This window comes from Cyrtonyx montezumae, unplaced genomic scaffold (assembly GCF_038088225.1).
Source record: "Cyrtonyx montezumae isolate F1298 unplaced genomic scaffold, pur_monq_1.0 scaffold_33, whole genome shotgun sequence".
NCBI lineage: Eukaryota > Metazoa > Chordata > Aves > Galliformes > Odontophoridae > Cyrtonyx > Cyrtonyx montezumae.
In genome coordinates this window covers 1,417,066-1,434,944 of record NW_027072038.1, presented here as the reverse complement: position 1 = coordinate 1,434,944, position 17,879 = coordinate 1,417,066, and the positions used below count along the sequence as shown (strand labels likewise).

General features: G+C 50.8%; 1 protein-coding gene across 8 annotated transcripts; it reads right to left on the bottom strand.

Moving 5' to 3' along the window:
- Nucleotides 1-2,437: 2,437 nt before the first annotated feature.
- NCAPH (non-SMC condensin I complex subunit H) lies at nt 2,438-11,875 on the bottom strand. 8 transcript variants are annotated; one of them, XM_065745132.1, is made up of 17 exons: nt 11,661-11,867; nt 11,489-11,582; nt 10,633-10,725; nt 10,031-10,169; nt 9,365-9,486; nt 8,887-9,076; nt 8,288-8,379; nt 7,948-8,150; nt 7,398-7,546; nt 6,417-6,517; nt 5,609-5,731; nt 5,182-5,289; nt 4,370-4,522; nt 3,985-4,095; nt 3,655-3,740; nt 3,245-3,320; nt 2,438-2,813 (listed from the first exon to the last, which is right to left on the bottom strand). In XM_065745132.1, the coding sequence occupies exons 3-17, from the start codon at nt 10,678-10,680 to the stop codon at nt 2,754-2,756; spliced, it is 1,761 nt and encodes a 586-aa protein (XP_065601204.1). In that variant the 5' UTR covers nt 10,681-10,725; nt 11,489-11,582; nt 11,661-11,867; the 3' UTR covers nt 2,438-2,753. The 8 variants fall into 8 exon arrangements, with proteins under 8 accessions (XP_065601204.1, XP_065601211.1, XP_065601205.1 ...); XM_065745139.1 differs by having other exon boundaries at nt 9,365-9,483; nt 11,661-11,849; XM_065745133.1 differs by lacking the exons at nt 11,489-11,582; nt 11,661-11,867 and having other exon boundaries at nt 10,633-11,186.
- Between the last annotated feature and the right edge of the window lie 6,004 nt (nt 11,876-17,879).

Here is a 17,879-nt window from a genome sequence, read left to right as displayed (position 1 = left end):
GCAGGCAGGTCCTGGCTCTGCTGGGGCACCTCCAGAGGACTCCCCTCTTCTGAAACAGCAACAACATCCCCCAAAATGACGATGGCAACCTTCCCACACCCACTCGGTGCGCACAACTGCCCGCCAGCTCTGCACACCACACGCTCACCACAGATCCACGAGAGCAAATCGTCCAATTCCTCGTGGACTTCAGCAGTGTCACTGCTTGTTGTCACATCTGGAGAAAGGAAGAAAATCCCCACAGGGCAATGCCAGCTTTCCCACACCAACTTGGTGTCGACACCCCCCCGCCAGCTCTGCTGCCCCCAGACTCACCACTGCTGGTGTCATTGGCCAGGATCTCCTCCCAGATTTTGGTGCTGGAGTTCACCTCTGGAAAAAGGAAGAAAATCCCCACAGGGCAATGCCAGCTTTCCAACACCCACTGGGTGGGAACACCCCCTGCCAGCTTTGCAGACCACGAACTCACCACCGTTCAACCACGAGAGCAGATCGTCGATGTCCAGGGTGTCCTCCGGGACGTCTGCGCTGGATTTTGCTTCTGACAAAAGGAAGAAGATCCCCACGGGGCAATGTCAGCTTTCCAACACCAACTCGGTGCAGACATCCCCCTGCTGCTCTGCAGCCCCCAGACTCACCACCTGATTCCAGCGCCGCGGCGCTGCAGGCGAGAGGAGCCGTGGTGGGATGGGGCAACACGGCGGTGGGCGCTGGGTGCCCCCGGTCCTCTGAGAGCACCAGGGGCTGCTGGGGCTGCGGCGTCTGTGCCTCCAGGGGCTGTCCCCAGCAGTGGGCAGGGACAGAGGGGGCAGCCGTAGCTCGGTGCGTCCCCCCAGGTGGGAGCTGCACCACAGGGTACTGCGGCCCCCCAGGTGGGGGGAGCTGCACCACAGGGTACTGCAGCCCCCCAGGTGGGAGCTGCGCTGCCTGTCCCCAGACCCCGGGGACCTCAGTCCAGGCAGAGGCCTGAGGTCCCACGTATTTGACTGTCAGCCGCCGCGATGACATTCTCTCTGTGGGGAAAATGCCCAAATGGGCGCTGGGCTGAGATGTGGGGCGCTGCGATCGCCTGAAGGGCCGCAGTGCGAGGAGCAGGAGGAGCCTGCTGCCTTACCTGCTGTGGTGGCACGAGAGTGGCAGTTGGGAGTTCCGTGCCCAACGGAACCTCAGCCCCTCTCCTCTGAGCTCACAATGCCGCTCTGTGACGCTGTCCCGTGTCACAGCCTTGCTCTGTGCCTGCCTCGGCTGCGGCACTTGCAGTGTGGGGAGCTATGGCTCCTGCCCATCTCATACTCCTCCTCCACGCCTTCGTGGCCATAACTTGCTTTGAATTGCATGGTCCTCGGCGGCAAGCACTGCGAGCAGGTGGGTGGGGAAAACCGAATGGCACGGGGGGCTAGAAGTCAGGCCGTGCCCCCACGGCCCCAAACGTTGCTCCTGCACGCGGCCTGGGGAGGGTCCTTTGCAACCTGCCAATGGCAGCCAGCGGGTCGCCCTGCCACTCTGTAGCTGTGCAACTGACGACCTGGATCTTTCTCCCATCCCATTACCTGACCCAGCTGCGGTCCCTGATGGAGAAAGAGATCCCGGCATCTCACGGGAACTTCTCTCGTGTGTTTGCGATTCCAGATCATCACAGCAGATCTGTTGATGCAGTTGTGTGGCCGGACTCAGAGTCTGCTACCCAGGTGGATCCCATGGGTAAGTCAGTGCAAGGACAGAGCTGCACTACCATAAGCCACCATACAGGCCAGGACAACCTGTCCGTGGGCTGCAGAGCCCCGAGACATCGAGCCCCCCCAGTACAGAGTGCAGCCCAGATCAGGAGTCCCCGGGGTCCTGCAGTCCCACCTGCTCCTCCAACGGGACTCAGAGTGCGAGCTGCCCCAAGCCCCGCTGGGCACTGCCACCGTCATCGCTCCCATCCCACAGGAGACGGCAGCAGTCCCTCTGGGGTAGGGTCTGGAGAGCACAGCCCACAGCTGAACAGCCGCTGCTGCGACCAGCTGTGTCAATCAAGCTCATGCTATCAAAAAAAAAAAAAAAAAAGGGCCTCGCATCTTTGGATGCAGCTCTGCGGGTACTGGGGTCCCACACGGCCGTGAGCAGTGCGCTCTGGTGCATCATGACCCCATCGCCATCAGTGGAGCTGAAGGGAGGGATTTGCGGAACCAGCCTCACTCCATTCTATGACATATCTCCAGCTGCATGTCTTAGCTTGCTTACTTAGTACCAAGAAAAGCAGCACGTCTCTGATTCTACCCTATTACCCCCTTGCTTCACACTCCTTCCCCTCCCAAAGCTCCAGCTAGTAAGTCACTGGGAATTTATTATTGGTAAACTCAGCATCAGTCACTTCAGGTACAGACCAAAGGAACGGGACTACAAGAAATGGAAACGTCAATAAGACACCGTGTGTAATGGGCATCGAGGACCACAAATGACACAGAGGTTTTCTGCACCCACACACTAACAGTTCATAAAGATACTACAGCACTCTGCTCCTAAACACGGGAAAGAGGGAATGGATGCAAGATGGCAGGCTGGGCAGCTGTCCTCCTTCATGGCCTCTGCGTTAACAGAAGTAAGATCCCATCTGCAATTCAGAAGTTCTTCTCAGGCACAGAGATCAGTAGGACTTCTCAGCAGTGATGCTGGGAGGAGGAAAACCTGCCACTGATGCAAAGCACTGGGCAGCTGGGGAGCAGAGCTCCAGCGTGGGGTCAGCCCAGCTGACCTGCTCCACACAAGGCTCAGTTACCTTGCCTCACGATGACATCAGACAGATCCTCTGTGCCACTCAGTTTCAGATTCTGTGAAAATCAAAACGCTGTGTTCAATCTCTTACCCGTGGAGGCTGAAGGCCCACCCAGTATTGCTCCCAGGGAGCTGATGAAAAACGCACAAGGAATGCTCAGAGCAACCCTAGCCCCTTCTGCCTGCATTGTAGTGCAGAAGCTCGAGGACTCCTCTCAGCTGCTGCATCACTCAATCACTCATGACACACAACATTAAGCAGGGATGTGCTTCATCCCCTCAGCTCCCAAATGTAGCAGGGAAGGACAGACAGCAGTTAGGCTGGAAATACCATGCTTTTTACTCCCAACACATCCACCTGATCTTTGTTTCCTATAAACATGAACTAGGATTAAATAGTATGATTCTGATGTAAAAATAAAATGCTTTTCACTGTATGCTTCGCCCACTGCTCCTATCCCATCTCACATACATACACTGCACTTACCTTCTCATTTGCCAAGTGCAAGAGGCAGGCAAATGCTAAAGGGACAGACAGATTTTCAGCCATCACAGAAGGCAACCTATGGAGGAGAAGGGACAAAGTTAGAACGGCCAGAGCCTGAGAACTCCGTGGATAGAGCACGTCGCAAGCCACCAGGTCACCAAACATAAGCTGTGTGTGACAGCTCCTTGCCCAGTCTCTAGTTTTCTCTACCTTTTCCTTCCCACTAGTGAAGATTTGGCCAAGCCACGTGCAACATGTAGCTCCCTCAAGCAAACAGATACTAAGAGATTTTGCCCCCCACCTCAGGATTCAGGAGCACATTGCAACAGAAACAAAATGGATCAGTGCTTGCCCAAGCACTGCTCAAGTCTGCCCAGTCTGGAGTCCAGCCTTCTGTAGGGCCTCTTTACCTGTGAATCAACTCCTTTGTGATGCTGCTGAAGGCCTTCTCCCCTGTCACCACTGATGCATCACTCTGTTTCTCCACATCCTCGATCTATTCAGCAAAAAAGACAGACACTGCTGAGGCAGATTTTGCTCTCCAGGACTCTGCCTCATGCTCAGAGAGCAACCACTGCTCACGCTCAGTCCTTAGCAACTACCCCATGGGAGCAAGGCTACCAGAAAGGAATTGCCACTAACCTGCCCATGGTGATCTCCTCGGGAGTTAAGTAGTGTCACATGCAAGGCATTCTCTTCTCTTTGGGCCTGTTAAGGCATCTGGCTCTGCCTACACTCACCTCTGCAGCTGTGTTTTCCTGTATATCAATAAGGTCCCACATGTTTTGCTTTAACCTCTTCATGTCCATTTTCTTGGCTATCTTCGCGTACTGAATCGCTATCTTATTGACCTGAGGGAAAGACATTCAGGGTTAGCAGAGAGCAAGAGCTGCAGCAGTACCTTCAATCACAAAGAAAGGAATAGACAAAACCTGATTTCCCTATAGCAACCACAGTGAATGCTACCTTACTAAACCCTGGATTTATTTATAATTTTTATGAGGGTTCATCTCAGATGGAAGTATCCAGTAGCGAACCCTGGAGATCCCACACAAGGAAAACTGTTCTCTCCCTCTGAGCAGCCCTGCTGTAGGACTGCTGTGAGAGCACAGCACGAGTCTTTACCTTCTGAGGCTCAGCGATGAGGTTCAGTTCCCCATACATCGTGATATCGGTGCCATCAACCCCGTCGAGCTTGTGATCTTGACCCTCAGGGTGAGTGAGGCTGAGCTCTGTTTGGCCCATGAACTGAATGTTGTCATCGTCACTATCCTCAGCCTGGTCAAGAGGAGATGCACCAGTGAGACCTCCAGACACCTTTGAGCCAGAGACTTTCTGCACTGTGTGCCCACCCCTCAGGAGAGTGGTGATATCTGTCCACTGCTCCCGTGGAAGAATGATCTTTAGATTCTCCTCACTGCTTTTAGCTTGGACTAAGGCTAAACTCAATGGAGATCTGAAGCCCAGAATATCAAATGGCTTGTTCTACATGGAAAGTGGACAGAAGTAAAGGCTCTCCTGCCAGTGTGGGGCCAGCTGAGACCTGCAGCATTGGCCTGGCAGAAAGCTGAAGCTTGCTTTGGAGAAAACGTACTTCATCAGGAGCTCAAAACAGCTGAGTGCAAGAACCACTGTGCAGAAGTGACTGAAGAAGTGAGCAATGCTATCTACTGCTACCTCATGGGAGGTGTGTATGGAAAAGCATGGAATGGGATTTCTGCAGGAAGTCAACCAACAAACCCCAAGGGCATCTCGTTTAGGTGATGGCATCACCAGAGTACCACTGAGTGAGAGGACAGAGGTGTGTGCAGAGACTCTGCAGCTTTGCCACAATCTGATGTTAATCCTCTTTCACTGCCAAGTGATGCCAGACATAAGATCCTTCCTGAATTCCTTCTACCACACATCAAATGTAGGCAATAGAGAGATGCAGTTACCTGCGCTGCAGGGCAGAAATTGGAGGTGTCATTGGGGTTATTGTAATCATATTCGCCGATCTCATCCTCGTGATCCAACGAGCTGCCTGGCTCAGGCAGCCTGAAGAGCTGCAGAGATGAGACTGGAACATCAGGAAAGAGCAAACTAGATATCTTCCCCAAGCAAAGCCTACATCTTGCTAATTCACCACCACCCCTTTTCCCAGCCCTCTGCCTCTCCCTCCTCCTCGTGCACCACCCATCGAACCCCTCTCAAAGCATAACAGGCAAGCACAACTACTCAGCACCCACAAGAGTGTTAGTTCACTAACAGGCATCATGCTGGCTCCTTTCCTGCCCTGAGGAGCATCCCACAGGCACTACAAGCTGATTAGGAGCGATTCTGCACACGGATCATTGCCAAGAGGATTTTGGAGAAGCCTCTGACCTTAACATCTGGTTTGAGGAACAGCTGGATGATGTTGTTAGGGCTGTAGTTGAAATCTGCAGGAAGCGTGGTGCTCTTCACGTTCTGGTTTTCCAGAATGGATTTGCTCAGAGTTAAAGCAGCCTGAAGAAGGTAATGCCATAAGCCATGTGAGATCCATACTCAGACAATAAAGGCTTTGAATTAACTTCTTACGTTGGCAGATGGTGAAATGACAAGGGGGAATGCTTTTATTCTGAGATAGGAGATTTACATTAAATGTTAGGAAGAAATTCTTTACTCAGAGGGTGGGGAGGCCCTGGAACAGGTCACCCAGAAAAGCTGAGGGTGCTCCATCCCTGGGGATGTTCTCAGCCTGGCAGGATGGGGCCCAGGGCAGTCTGAGCTGGCAGATGGCAAGGAAAAAAAGGACAGATGGAATGGATCTTTAAGGTCCCTCCCAACACAAGCTATTCTATCATTCTTCACTTCTATGACTGAACATTGATATCTGTTTAAAAAAGTTCTGACACCTTTCCAAGGAGGAGTCCTACACTGCATGCAGTGATTTTAACACAGCTCCTGGGATACACAAATGGGGTCTCTGTTCATGACAGGGTATTGGCCAAGAAGAATCCAGCCCAGTTTTGGTAAAACTGTAACGAGAACTGGACACAGAATACCCTGCACTTAAGAGCGTGCATGATACAGAGTTTACAGAGCCAAAAGAACATTCTCACAAGAGAACAAAGGTGAGCCACCGTCTGATGGCAGTTCTAAGATGCACTGACAGGGCAGAAGAGAGCAGAGGCAGAAACTCAGCGTGTACCTTGGTCTTACGGAAATACATCTCAAAGTCAACATCCTCATCAAAGTTCACTTCAAATGCTTTCTTTGCATTCCTCTTCTTGTTCTCTTTTTCAGTACTTGCTGCAGAAAGGAAGGAAACTCCCAACTTGAGCATCTGCTCCACACTGACAGGTTACAAATACTTTTTCTGCATTAGGGAAAGAAATAGGTGGTGTCCTCCGCTTCACAGCTCAAAAGGGATCAGCATCTCTTTACAGAAGCACTAAGTGTCAATCAATCTTCAGTTTTTATGTTGAAGGATCTGTATTCTATCACTGCCACAAAACACCCCCTCAGTGCCAAACACCACTAACAAACCCAAACAATAGAAAACACATCAGACACCAAAGGAACTGTGTGTGTGACTTGAGAGCCCTCCTGGTGTCCTAACTCAGTACTGCTGCCAGGTGGGCTGGAAAAGAGTCACACAGGGTTGTCCCATCCCTACTGCCTATGCTTTATGGCTCACAGAATCACACTGGTTGGAAGAGAACTCTGGAGAGCAGCTAAAGCTGGTTCCCTAGAGTGGGCTGCACAGCTGTGCCTAGAAACGATTTAAATATCTCCAGAGGAGAAACCATAACTTCTCTGGGCAGCTTGCTCCAGTGCAGTTACCCTCAAAGTAAAGAAGTTCTCCCCCATCTCGTGCAGAACTCCCTCTGTTCCAGTCTGTGTCTGTTGCCCTCTGCCCTGTCACTCCAAAAAACCCCTGGTCCAACCCACCCGACAGCCACCCTTTAGATATTTACAAGATTGATCAGATCCCCTCAATCTTCTGTTCTCCAGATTGTGCAGCCCTAGAGCTCTCAGCCTTTCCTCTTCAGGAGATGCTCCAGCACCTAATAGTCTTTGTAGCCCTCGGTTAAACTCCCTCCAGTAGTTCCCTATTCATATAGGACCCATTTCCCACCAGAACCACAACCTGGCAGCAGCACGTGAGCTCCTGCTTCTGAATACATACATTTGTGTCGAGGTTTGAAACGCCAGTGCTCTGGGCCAGCCCACATTGACAGAGTTCGGGGACTGAAATAGGAGTATTCCCCTGGTTTCATGGAGAGATGAAGGCACATGGTCCCAATGTCTCCTTCTCCAAAAGGACCTGCATCAGTTCTGGAAAAAGTACACACACTGCTCAGTAAAATCCTTCCTTGGAGACACACTGGGTCTGAGCATGTGTGTAATACCCCAACCAGCACCCTGCAAGACTCAAACAGTACAGTGGGTGCTGTACTGTCTGGAGCCCGTGAGGCTGCTGTGAAAACGGGTGGGCAGGGCAGGCTAAAAATGGGAGCAGAGGGAGCTAACAAGGAACCATACAGGAAACATGACCATACAAGAAGGTCCTTCTGGAGGGCAGAGATGTGCATTCCTCAGTGTACCTGAAGCTTGATCAGGAAGCAAAGTATAGCCAGATGGAAAACGTGCACAAGAAACTGAAGATCCTCCAGAGCATTGTCTTAACTTGATGCCAGCAATCAAAGCAAAGCTATAAATGCACAGTGACCCCTCACCTCCTGCTTTCACAGACTGCTGTGAAGGATTTGCTTTCTGTAAATTCCCCAATCTTTTCTGTCATTATACTCCTGGGGTAGTCCGTGTTGAAGTTGTCATCAGACAGAGCAGGAACATCATCTTCCTCATCACTGTCTCTCTCTGCATTGATATCGAACACTTGGTCGCTCTTCTTAAACTTATCCAGCAGGGCTGATACTGACTGCAAGAGAAGGTGCTCAGGGGAAAAGCCACAGGACCCCACAACTTGCTGCCACAAACACCTCCAAGATCACTCTGGAGAGACAGAGCAGAGAATACAGCTCAAGTATTCAATCGTGCCCAGAGCCAACTACGTACCTGTTCATGGGATTCAGCATCCCACTGCATGAACAGGAAATCAGCCAGGGAAGAATAGATGGGGCGTTTTAAAACACACTTTTCTAGCAGCACTAGAGATAGGAAGAACAAGGAGATATCAGGCACGGTATGAAATAACCAGCTGCTAAAACAAATCCCAGGTGCTAAATTATTCTTAGTTTCAAAAGCACTTCAGCTCATTTCTCAGCAGAAAGGGATGCTCACTCAGATCTCTGACTGAAGGGTGGTGGGCATTAACACTGTGAATCTTAACAGAGTGATATGGTTTAGGAATTCTGACAGGACTAAAGCACTCTATAAAGGTCAGCCCTTAACATGGAGCACGCTCATCTCAACTCCAGTCATGGATATGTGATGTGCTGACAGGTCTGCAGGAGGCTGAGCTGCATACAGAGACCTAAAAGGCTGTGAGGGCCCTGCCCTGCCAGCAACCAGCCTCAGCCCAAGCAGGATCGCAGCAAGGTGCCACAAGGCAGCCAATAAAAGCATAAGCCAGCTGGCTGAGACTAAAAGGAGTAAGCTCAGCAGATGAAGCAACATTTGGATGGGAGAATTGCTTAGTGGTTACCAGCACTCACACTTCAAATCTGTCACTTTCACAGGATCACTGCTGGGCAGAACGAGGGTCTCTGAAGATGGTAGGGGCACGATCTTTGAGTCAAAAAGGAGCTCACTGTGGCAACTCTGGGTACGTAGGCTGGTGAGGAAGATGCCAGCTGTGCTGCATTCATCAAAAGATGCTGCTGTTTTCTGGAACATGGGGTCGACCTGCAGGCACAGAATCAAGGAATGGAACAGATGGTGAGATGTAGAAACCTCTGCAGAAGACTCATAAGTACAAAGCTGAAGGAAGAACGACCCGTGCACGTCTTCCCAGTAAGGAGAGAGCTCTCACAGCTGCCTCACACAGGAAGAAAAGCTACAGCTAAAGACCATCTTGTTACAATAGGAGGATTGAGACGTGCATGAGAATCTAACAGCCCAAGAAAGGACAGCACAGTAAGGAAAAGAAGAAAAAAAGCAAAAAATGATGTGAGCTTTCCCTCCTCCACCCACCTCACATCTCCGATTGGTCTCTGACACATTGATGTTGTTCAAGTTCTGTTCAATTGTTTTGAACGAGTGCTTTTTCTTTGTTTGAACTCTCTTGGCAGAGACAGAAGCTGCGCTGTCTTCTTCTGAAAGAAGAAACAAGCTGTTGTTAGAAAAACTTGCTAGAATACCCTATGGCTGAGGGATAATACAACTGTACTTCAATTTGTGTGCATACACAGAAGTTCAGTGGGAAGAAAGTTACCCAGTCAGGTATCCATTAGCATGAACCACCAATATTTCAGTGGCTGCTCGGTGTATTTCTTTTTATTTTGTCTCTTTTGTCTTAAGAGCACACTTCTTTCAAGTCAAAGGACAGCAAAGGGTGAGGTACTTCATTCTCAAATGAACAGAGATTATTACATCTCTGTTTTGCACTCAAATCTAGCCAGCCCAGTCCTCAAATACAAGGCTGAGCATCAGGTTCTCATCTCAAACTTCCCCAAACAAAGTAACTCAGTACTTCCCAGCCTTTAAAAAGAAATAAATACATCCAGCTAGAGGTATTCTCCCAGATAAATATAAATTAGAAGAAAGCAGTGCTTTGAAATTCAGGGGTGCTACATAAGAACACAAAGTATTGTGGGTGGAACTAGGAAGAGTTTGACAGAAAAGGAGTGAGTGGCACACCTTCTTCTGGGCTGCCCATGTCTTTTGTAGGAGCTGACTCCTTGCCTAGGCCTCCAAGAATTTTGTATGTGTCTGCATGGACCGCATCCACACGCACAGCATAAATCTTCACGCTGGCATCGATGGTGCCAGCTGCCATCTGACAGAGGAACACAGCACACAGTTTTTAATGAGAAAGGAACAAGACACATCAAGAGGTAAATGCAGAAGACAAGATGCAGAGCTGTGTTTTTGAATAATCATGGAGCAACAAGGAACTATTGATAGTGAGGAGTCTCTGCTTGGACATTTCCCTATTTTGATCTGTCCCTGCTGTCTGCTATTGCAGGGAGGGCAATCTTCCTTCCCATCACAGCCCTGCTCTTGGCTGAAACACCCCAGATTTACCTCAGAAGCTTTATTATTAAAGAAGCTCTCCTTTAGAAGGACCACTGAAAGGTGCACTTAGCCTTTAACTTCTGCAGTACCAAAGCAGTCAGCAGTATAAGATTCCACAAAGTGACAGTGCTGCCTTTAGCAGATCACTTGCTGAAATATTTTTTGTGATGTGTTACTTATTAAAGCTGCAATCCAGAGACCCAACATCGCCACGAACAACTCACCTTGAAGTTGGTCATCTCAGAGTCCTTCTGTTTCAGTACATCTGTCATGTAGTCTATCAGATGTAAACCAAAAACATTCTTGGTGTTGATTTTCTGCAATACAAGCACAGGTGAGAACTGAAACCTGGTGGATGTAAAACTGAACATGAGCCTGTAGCATGCTCTGGCAGCATGGAAAGCACATGGTATCCTGGGCTCCATCAGCAGAGGAATGGCAGCAGGGACAGGTGATTGTCTCTCTCCATTCTGTGTTCCTGAGGCCCCAGCTGGAGTTCTGCACCCAGGTCTGGGGCACTCAGTACAGGAACTACATGGAGCTTGTGGAAAAGGTCCAGGGGAGAGACACAAGAATGATCAGAGGGCTGGAGCACCTCTCCTACAAAGACAGGCTGAAGGAGCTAGGCCTGTCAGCTTGGAGGATAGAAGGCTGCAAGGAGTCCTCTTTGCAGCCTTCCAGTATTTAAAAGGGGTTTATACACAAGAGGGGAATCAACTTTTTACAAGGGCAGATGATGACAGGACAAGGGGGAGCTCTAAGCTCACACAGAGAAGGTTTAGACTGGATGTCAGGGGCGATGTTCTTCACAGAGCTAAGCAGTGAAGTGCTGGGAAAAGCTGCTCAGAGAAGCTATGGATGCCCCATCCCCGGAGGTGTACAAGACCAGGCTGGATGGGGCTCTGGATGGGGCCCCAGCAGATCTGGAAACTCGTAGCTCTGCTTGCGGCAGGGAGTTGGTACCTGATGATCCTTATGGTCCCTTCCAACCCAAGCCGTTCTATGACCCCTCTGGAGCTGTGACACCTTCCCCCCTCGCACCCCCAAGCCCGGGAGCGGTCAGAGCAGGGTCCCACTCACGTTCTCAGCGGACAGCTTGATGCAGGCGGAGTAATGATCCGAGATCTGCGCGTTCGTCCACCCCGACACTGCCGGCAGCGACACGTCCGCCTGCCTGAGGGAAGGAAGCACGGCCGTGCCAGGGGAGCCGGGGCCGCCCGCCACAGCCCGGCCCGGCCCGGCCCTGCCCTACCTGGGAACCGGAGAGCAGAGACCGAGCGGTGACTCGGTGCTGCCGAGCTGCAGGTCCACCGCCCGCGAGCGCCGACGTTGCCGCCTTTCCCTCTCATCGTCGTTACGGGGACACTCGGCCAGAGTAGGAGTGGCCGAGCCGCCGAGAGAGCGCGACGCCGGGGACTCGATCGCCCCTCCGCCACGGCCGCCCCTCCGCGGAGTCGCGGCCCGCATGGCAGCAGCGGACCGATGCGGCACCCACCGCTCCGGAACATCCGCCGCAGAGGTCCCGCCCCCTCTTCACCCGCGGACCAATCAGCGTGCGGCTTCCTCCCGCTCCGCCAATCCAGAGCCGCGGGGGTCGCACGCCGCGCCACCTCCTCCTGGTTTGAATTTGCCGCGCAGTGCTCAGTGTAACGGCCGCCGCCCTCAGGTGCTGCGGAGCGCCCGTTTCGTTTCTATCCTCCGCCTGCAGCGCTTCGTCTCACTGAGTTCTTCGGTCACGTACTTGCCCAGGCTGCCCAGGGCCCCATCCAGCCTGGTGCTGAACACCCCCAGCGTTGGGACGTCCGCAGCCTCTCTGGGCAGCCTGTTCCAGCACCTCGCTGCTCTGCGTGAAGAACTTCCCCCTCACAGCCGACCCAAACCTTCCTTCCTCGAACTTAAAGCCATTTTCCCCTTGTGCTGTCACTATCTACTCTCGTAAAAAGTCGATTCCCTTCCCGTGTATAAACCCCTTTTAAATACTGGAAGTCTGCAGTGAGGACTCCTCCAGGCTGACAGGCCCAGCTCCCTCAACCTATGCTGAAGCGGGAGACGTGCTCCGTCCTCTCATCGTCCTCGTTGCCCTCCTCTGGACCTTCTCCAACAGCTCCACATCGTTCCCGCACTGGATGCTCCACACCTGGGTGCAGTACTCCAGCTGGGGCCTCACGAGGGCAGAACAGAGAGGGACGATCACCTGTCCCTGCTGCCACTCCTCTGCTGATGGAGCCCGGGATACCGTGGGCCTTCCAGGCTGCCAGAGCACGCTGCTGGCTCATGTTTCGTTCTTCATCAGACACAACCCTCTCAAGGAGTCCTTCTCCCAGCTTGCATACGCCGTTTGGACGATCAGCCAGCGTTCCCAGCCGCCATCCACCCACCGCCGCCAGCAGCTGCCTCAACCCTCCTGCGATTGCTGCAGTTGGATGCCTGAGTTCTTCCCGATAGGAAAGCAGACTTCCAGCTTAAACCACTGGGTGGTGCAAGAGGAGAAGATATGCTTGGAGTCCAACTGCGACCTCAGAGTCGCTGGGGAAAGATGCTGTGTGCTGCAGAGCAAGCCCTGGCAGCCATCCCCTGCTCCCCAGGCAGGAGCCGAGGAATGGCCGTGCCATCAGCCGGCTTCTGCACCGACTCCAACCACCCCAAAAATGGCCAAAGAATAAACTTCTGGAGATTGTCATCTATTTATCAGCGCAGCTCTAGTCCTCTGGAGACCAGGGCACTTGTGAAAGTAGCGATTCTGAGGAACTTTGTGGGGGAAGGGATGAAAAAACCCTTTGGGGCTTTTTTCTTGTTTCCAAATGACTGAGTCGGGAGCAAAGAGGTCTGACCCTCTTCTTCGTTGGCTTCAGCTCCAGACTAAACTGGGGGTACTGTACAAGCCAAGTCATGCTTTGTGATCTTTTCCTCCTAACAGAGCTTCTAATGGCCACTGTAAACAAATCTGTACATCCAGCTTTGCATCCCAAATAAAGGAGGCACAGGGAACCGTGAGGGTTTTTAATGTCCAGACGAATTATTCCTGCCATTGCAGTCGCGATGTGTGGAGCATTTGATTATCCCCTGCCAGTAGTGGTGCAGGCAAGGACAGAAATATTCACACTCTGTATTTAACTGGAAATTAAGAGAATGCATCATCTGGTGACAGGAACTTTTACGAGTGGCTGCTCCCCACTCGATCAGCTCCCAAACCACTCCATCACTGGGGGGGATACTGGGAAACTCGAGTTATGACTCAGACCTGCTGGTGGCTGTTTGCTGGAGGAAGGCATTCCCTAAAGTCCCCCAGTAGACAGAGGTGTGCAGGGGTTCTTCCCCCCTTGGAGGAGCCCTGCAGGCTCTTATAAGGTCTGCTAAAGTAGCTGGGAAGAGTGACTTAGGAGAGAGAAGGCTGCCTGCCTGCCTGCCTGCTGAACCACCGGCACTTCACCTGTCTGCCTGCACTGTGCCAGGGCTGTGGGAAGCTTTGGGGTGACGCTGAACTCAGGGGGTGTCTCTGAGCTGCAGACAAGCACTAGAGAGGAGGGGAAAGTTGAGACGAGCGGGATGGGAGCGCTCCTTTGTGACTGCTGCAGCTGCCGTGATGGATTTAAAACCTCATCGGTCATGACCTGCTGAGCTGCTCAGCAGGTTCCAGGGTGAGATGTGCTGTCTGCTCCGGATCCACAACACAGGTAGCGTAGCAACAGGGATCTTCCCCAGCTGTGAGGTTAAAAATAGAGCCAGGGAATATTGAGCTCGCGGCCTTCTGAGGCTCCTGAGGCTGCTGCTGGCAGCAAGCATCTGACTTAGACTCATCTCTGGGCACATGCCTGTGGCAAAGGGCTTGCCAGAGGTTGGGTTGTTGCCTGGGTCTGCGGCTTTTCTGCACACACTCACAGTCACCACATGCCTGGGAACTCTGCTGCAGTGGCTGAGGTGGTTGATGCTGCATAAGCACATTCTCTACTTGTTGCACTCCTCTGCAAATGACCCGTGAACTAAAGCTGATCTGGTAATTTCCATGTGCTGCCACAGACACTGCAGGAGCAGTTATTAATTCTCTGGTACTATTTTTATTTAAACAAATGCAGCTCTCCTCAGTAATAAAAAGTGATTTGATACCTGCTCAGCTGCTGCCATTGACCAGGAAGGAAGGTGCTCGGTTTTGGTTTTCATTGCAGATCCTTTTTGGACACAGACATCCTATGCTCAGCCTCTCTCATTTGTTTCTCCCTTCCAGAGTATGTTCTGTTTTTAGCTCTGTTTGTTATTGTTGCAGAGCTACTTCTGTCTGGCCTTGCTCATACCTAGGGGCACAAGGAAGAGATTTAGACCTCAAAAGAGGTAAATGGTTTGATTTTACTAGCTCATTAGGAAGGCCTGCTCTATGTCTGGAGAGGCTGTACCACAGATTACACTAACACAAGTTGGATTCTTTTTTTTCCTTTTGGTCCCCCATTAGTGAATGCCATTATGAGCGAGGGGCCGTTTCAGAGCTAAGGATGGCCTTGCTCACATCTCCCCTTGGAGACACCTGGCTCATTTTCTATAAACACCAAAGATTGGAACTTTTGTTTGATAAAGCCTCTCTTGTGTTTTATCACCAGTTGGAGTATTCGCACCATGTGATCCAGGATTTCACAGTCTTGGTGGCAGCTGTAAAATGAAATAACTCCTCACATGCAGGGATTTATAAACCACCTGTAGCACAGTGCAGCACAGGCTATGCTTCCGGCTGAGAAGTCCTCAAGGTCCTGACAGAGCAATAAAGATTGTAGGGTTGGAAGCACTTGGGGGATGCAATGGGCTGTAAATCCTCTGAGGCCATTGGAGCCAGCAGCAGCCACATTGGCAAGACATGCTGCTGGCAGCCGGCTGTGCCCACGCGTGTCTTGTGTTGTTCTTGGCAACTTTCCCTTACAAATGAAGGGAGAGAAATGTGCAGGCTGCTCTGGGCTCAACTGGCAGCCACAGCTGCTAGGAGCTGCAGCAATAGTTGTTTCTGAGCACAGGAACCCACTGCAGAGATGAAAATGCCCACAGAGGTCCGTCTGGGACGGAGTCTTGCTTATTCAGGCTGATTTATTTTGGGAGTTAGGAGACTTAACAGTTTCAAACAATGTTGGTGATCATAAATGAGAGGTTACAGCAGTGCTGAGCTCCCACAGCTTTGTGTACATGAGGGAGAGCAGGGTGGGACACAGTCTGAATATGAGAGGGCAAGCTCAGTGATTCCCTCTATCCAAGGGGGAAACAGTGAGTCACCAAGCTCTGAGTCTTTGCATAGGCTGCCAGCTGGACTGTGTTTTGAGAGGCATGAAAGCCTTGGGAAGTGCTTTGAATGGCCTGTGCCTCTGCAGAGCAGGGCAGAAATTCAGATAGCTTGAAGAGCAGGACAGCTCACTTTGCCCCTCTTCTTGGCATTCCTCAAAAGGAAAGGCTTTGTCCATGGATCTGAGGAGGGCATCTTGGGCCTGAGATTAGAGCCTTATTACTGTGTACTCCTAGGCATGCTGAGCTCTGACATCTCTGAATACGTTTCCCGTGTGCCTCTGCAGCCTTTTTATGCTGCTGGTCAAATCCCAGTGTGGATAGTGACTGCCACCATGGTCTGGGTGTTGAGCATCTGGGGGTTTTGTGGGGAGAGGTTGTAACACAGTAATGTTGGTGCTGCAAGGCAAAGTCTTAACTCCATCTAAGAGGGACTCAGCTCTGGCGAGTGCAACTGGAGAGTTATTATACTGTGCTCCAACTCAGCTGTGGGTATCAATCAGCCTTCCAGATCTGTGTGTCTTGGTGAAAGGCAGCAGAACTGGTCTTGGGGGGTCTGAAATCACATGCAATCTTTGTTTTCTTCTGAAGGCTGTGAGTTACCGGAAGTGTTATCCAAAAAGACCCACTGCTCTTCGGGGCAAGGATTCCTGAATTCCTCAATTTCAATGCAGATTTGCAGCCATTTGATTATGCCATGCATCAGAGAAGCATTTGTACCATCATCAGAGAAGCATTTGTACCATCAGCAGCTTGCCATAGTCAACTACATGTCCCTCAGAACAGATATTATCTGCTGTTGTCATCATGGCTGCATGCCTCCACAGAAGGAAGAGTGGTTCAGAGCAACACATCTTTTCTTTCTCCCTTCACAGTTGAAAATGTCTCTCATTACCTCCATGAAACCTTTTTAATCAACCTGGGCAGCACAACCTGCTTTGCAGTAAACGGGAATCATATTTTTGGAAGTGTTTTGCATGCTAACACTGTTAGGAGTCTGAAACACTGCTGTTCAGAACAACTATGCCTTCAGGAGAAGCGTGTTTCTTGACACTTCTGTAGCCAGAATGTTTTGGTTGAAAAAAATACATGTAACTGCTTGTATGAAAATGAAAGGGGAAAGAAAGATCAGTGTGGGCTGTTCTTGTGGGTACACTGGTTGTGGCATGAGCCATGGGAAGCTGTTCCCAGTGGGGTTCTCTGTCCTGGAAGACCTTCCAGGATGAGGCCTTGAGCAATCTGATGTCATGCAGTGAGAACAGCAGTCATGCCAGGACATACCAGACCCCTCTGTGACACTTCTCTGCCCATCAAATTGCACAAATTAATAACATTTGACTTTTAATCAAACCCATTAGAGTCATCACCACGCTCAAGCATCCTATTTAGTGGTAATTGCTCTCACCCACTCCCTTCTCTTCCTTAGTTGCTTATCAGGTATTTGTGTCTTGCTGATGCAAAGCCCTTTTGATGTGTTTACTTGTCTGCACCAAGAATGTGGGAACCACTCTGAATCCTCATTTCACACTTGCAATTGGATTGGGTTGATTTTTGAATGGCCACTGGAGGTTCTCAGATCTTTCATTAGCTAACACTTGATTCATTTAGTTCAGCAATAAAACGTAATTGCTTGTCTAAACAACCAGGCCACACTGAAGTGGTGTCAGTAATTCACTGGGTAGCCTCATTTGTGAGAGGGAAACCAAAATCCACTGTGACGCGTGCAGAAATTGAAGTGGGGAAGTCAGGAGGTCCAATGAAAAACATGAAGAACCCTCTTTCCTCCCTGCACTTCACACTTAAGCTGCTTCTCATTCACCTCTTTGGCACAGTGACCTAACACACCGTGTGGTGCTATGGAAACCCCAGTTTGCACACTGGTGAACAGCAGCAAGCAATTAACTATCCCTAATTTTCATTTTCTGGGGATATTTTTGACTCGTGCATTAAGCAAACATTTATGCCGAGCTAATTAAGATGAACTTGGGGCTTTGCCATAGCAAATAATCAGACTGGTGGTTTCACTGATGTCTGCACTACCTGCTGGGATGGCTGTCAGCAGCTATAAAAAGACAAGGTTCATAGGATACAGGTGCAAACAGGCTGCTGACCTGGGCAGCTGCTCTGATGTGCTTGTGTTTTGTTCTGCTTTCATTCTGTACCCCAGCTTGACCTCTCGTCTCAGTTGCACACACTGGTTTTGCTCTGATATTGAGAC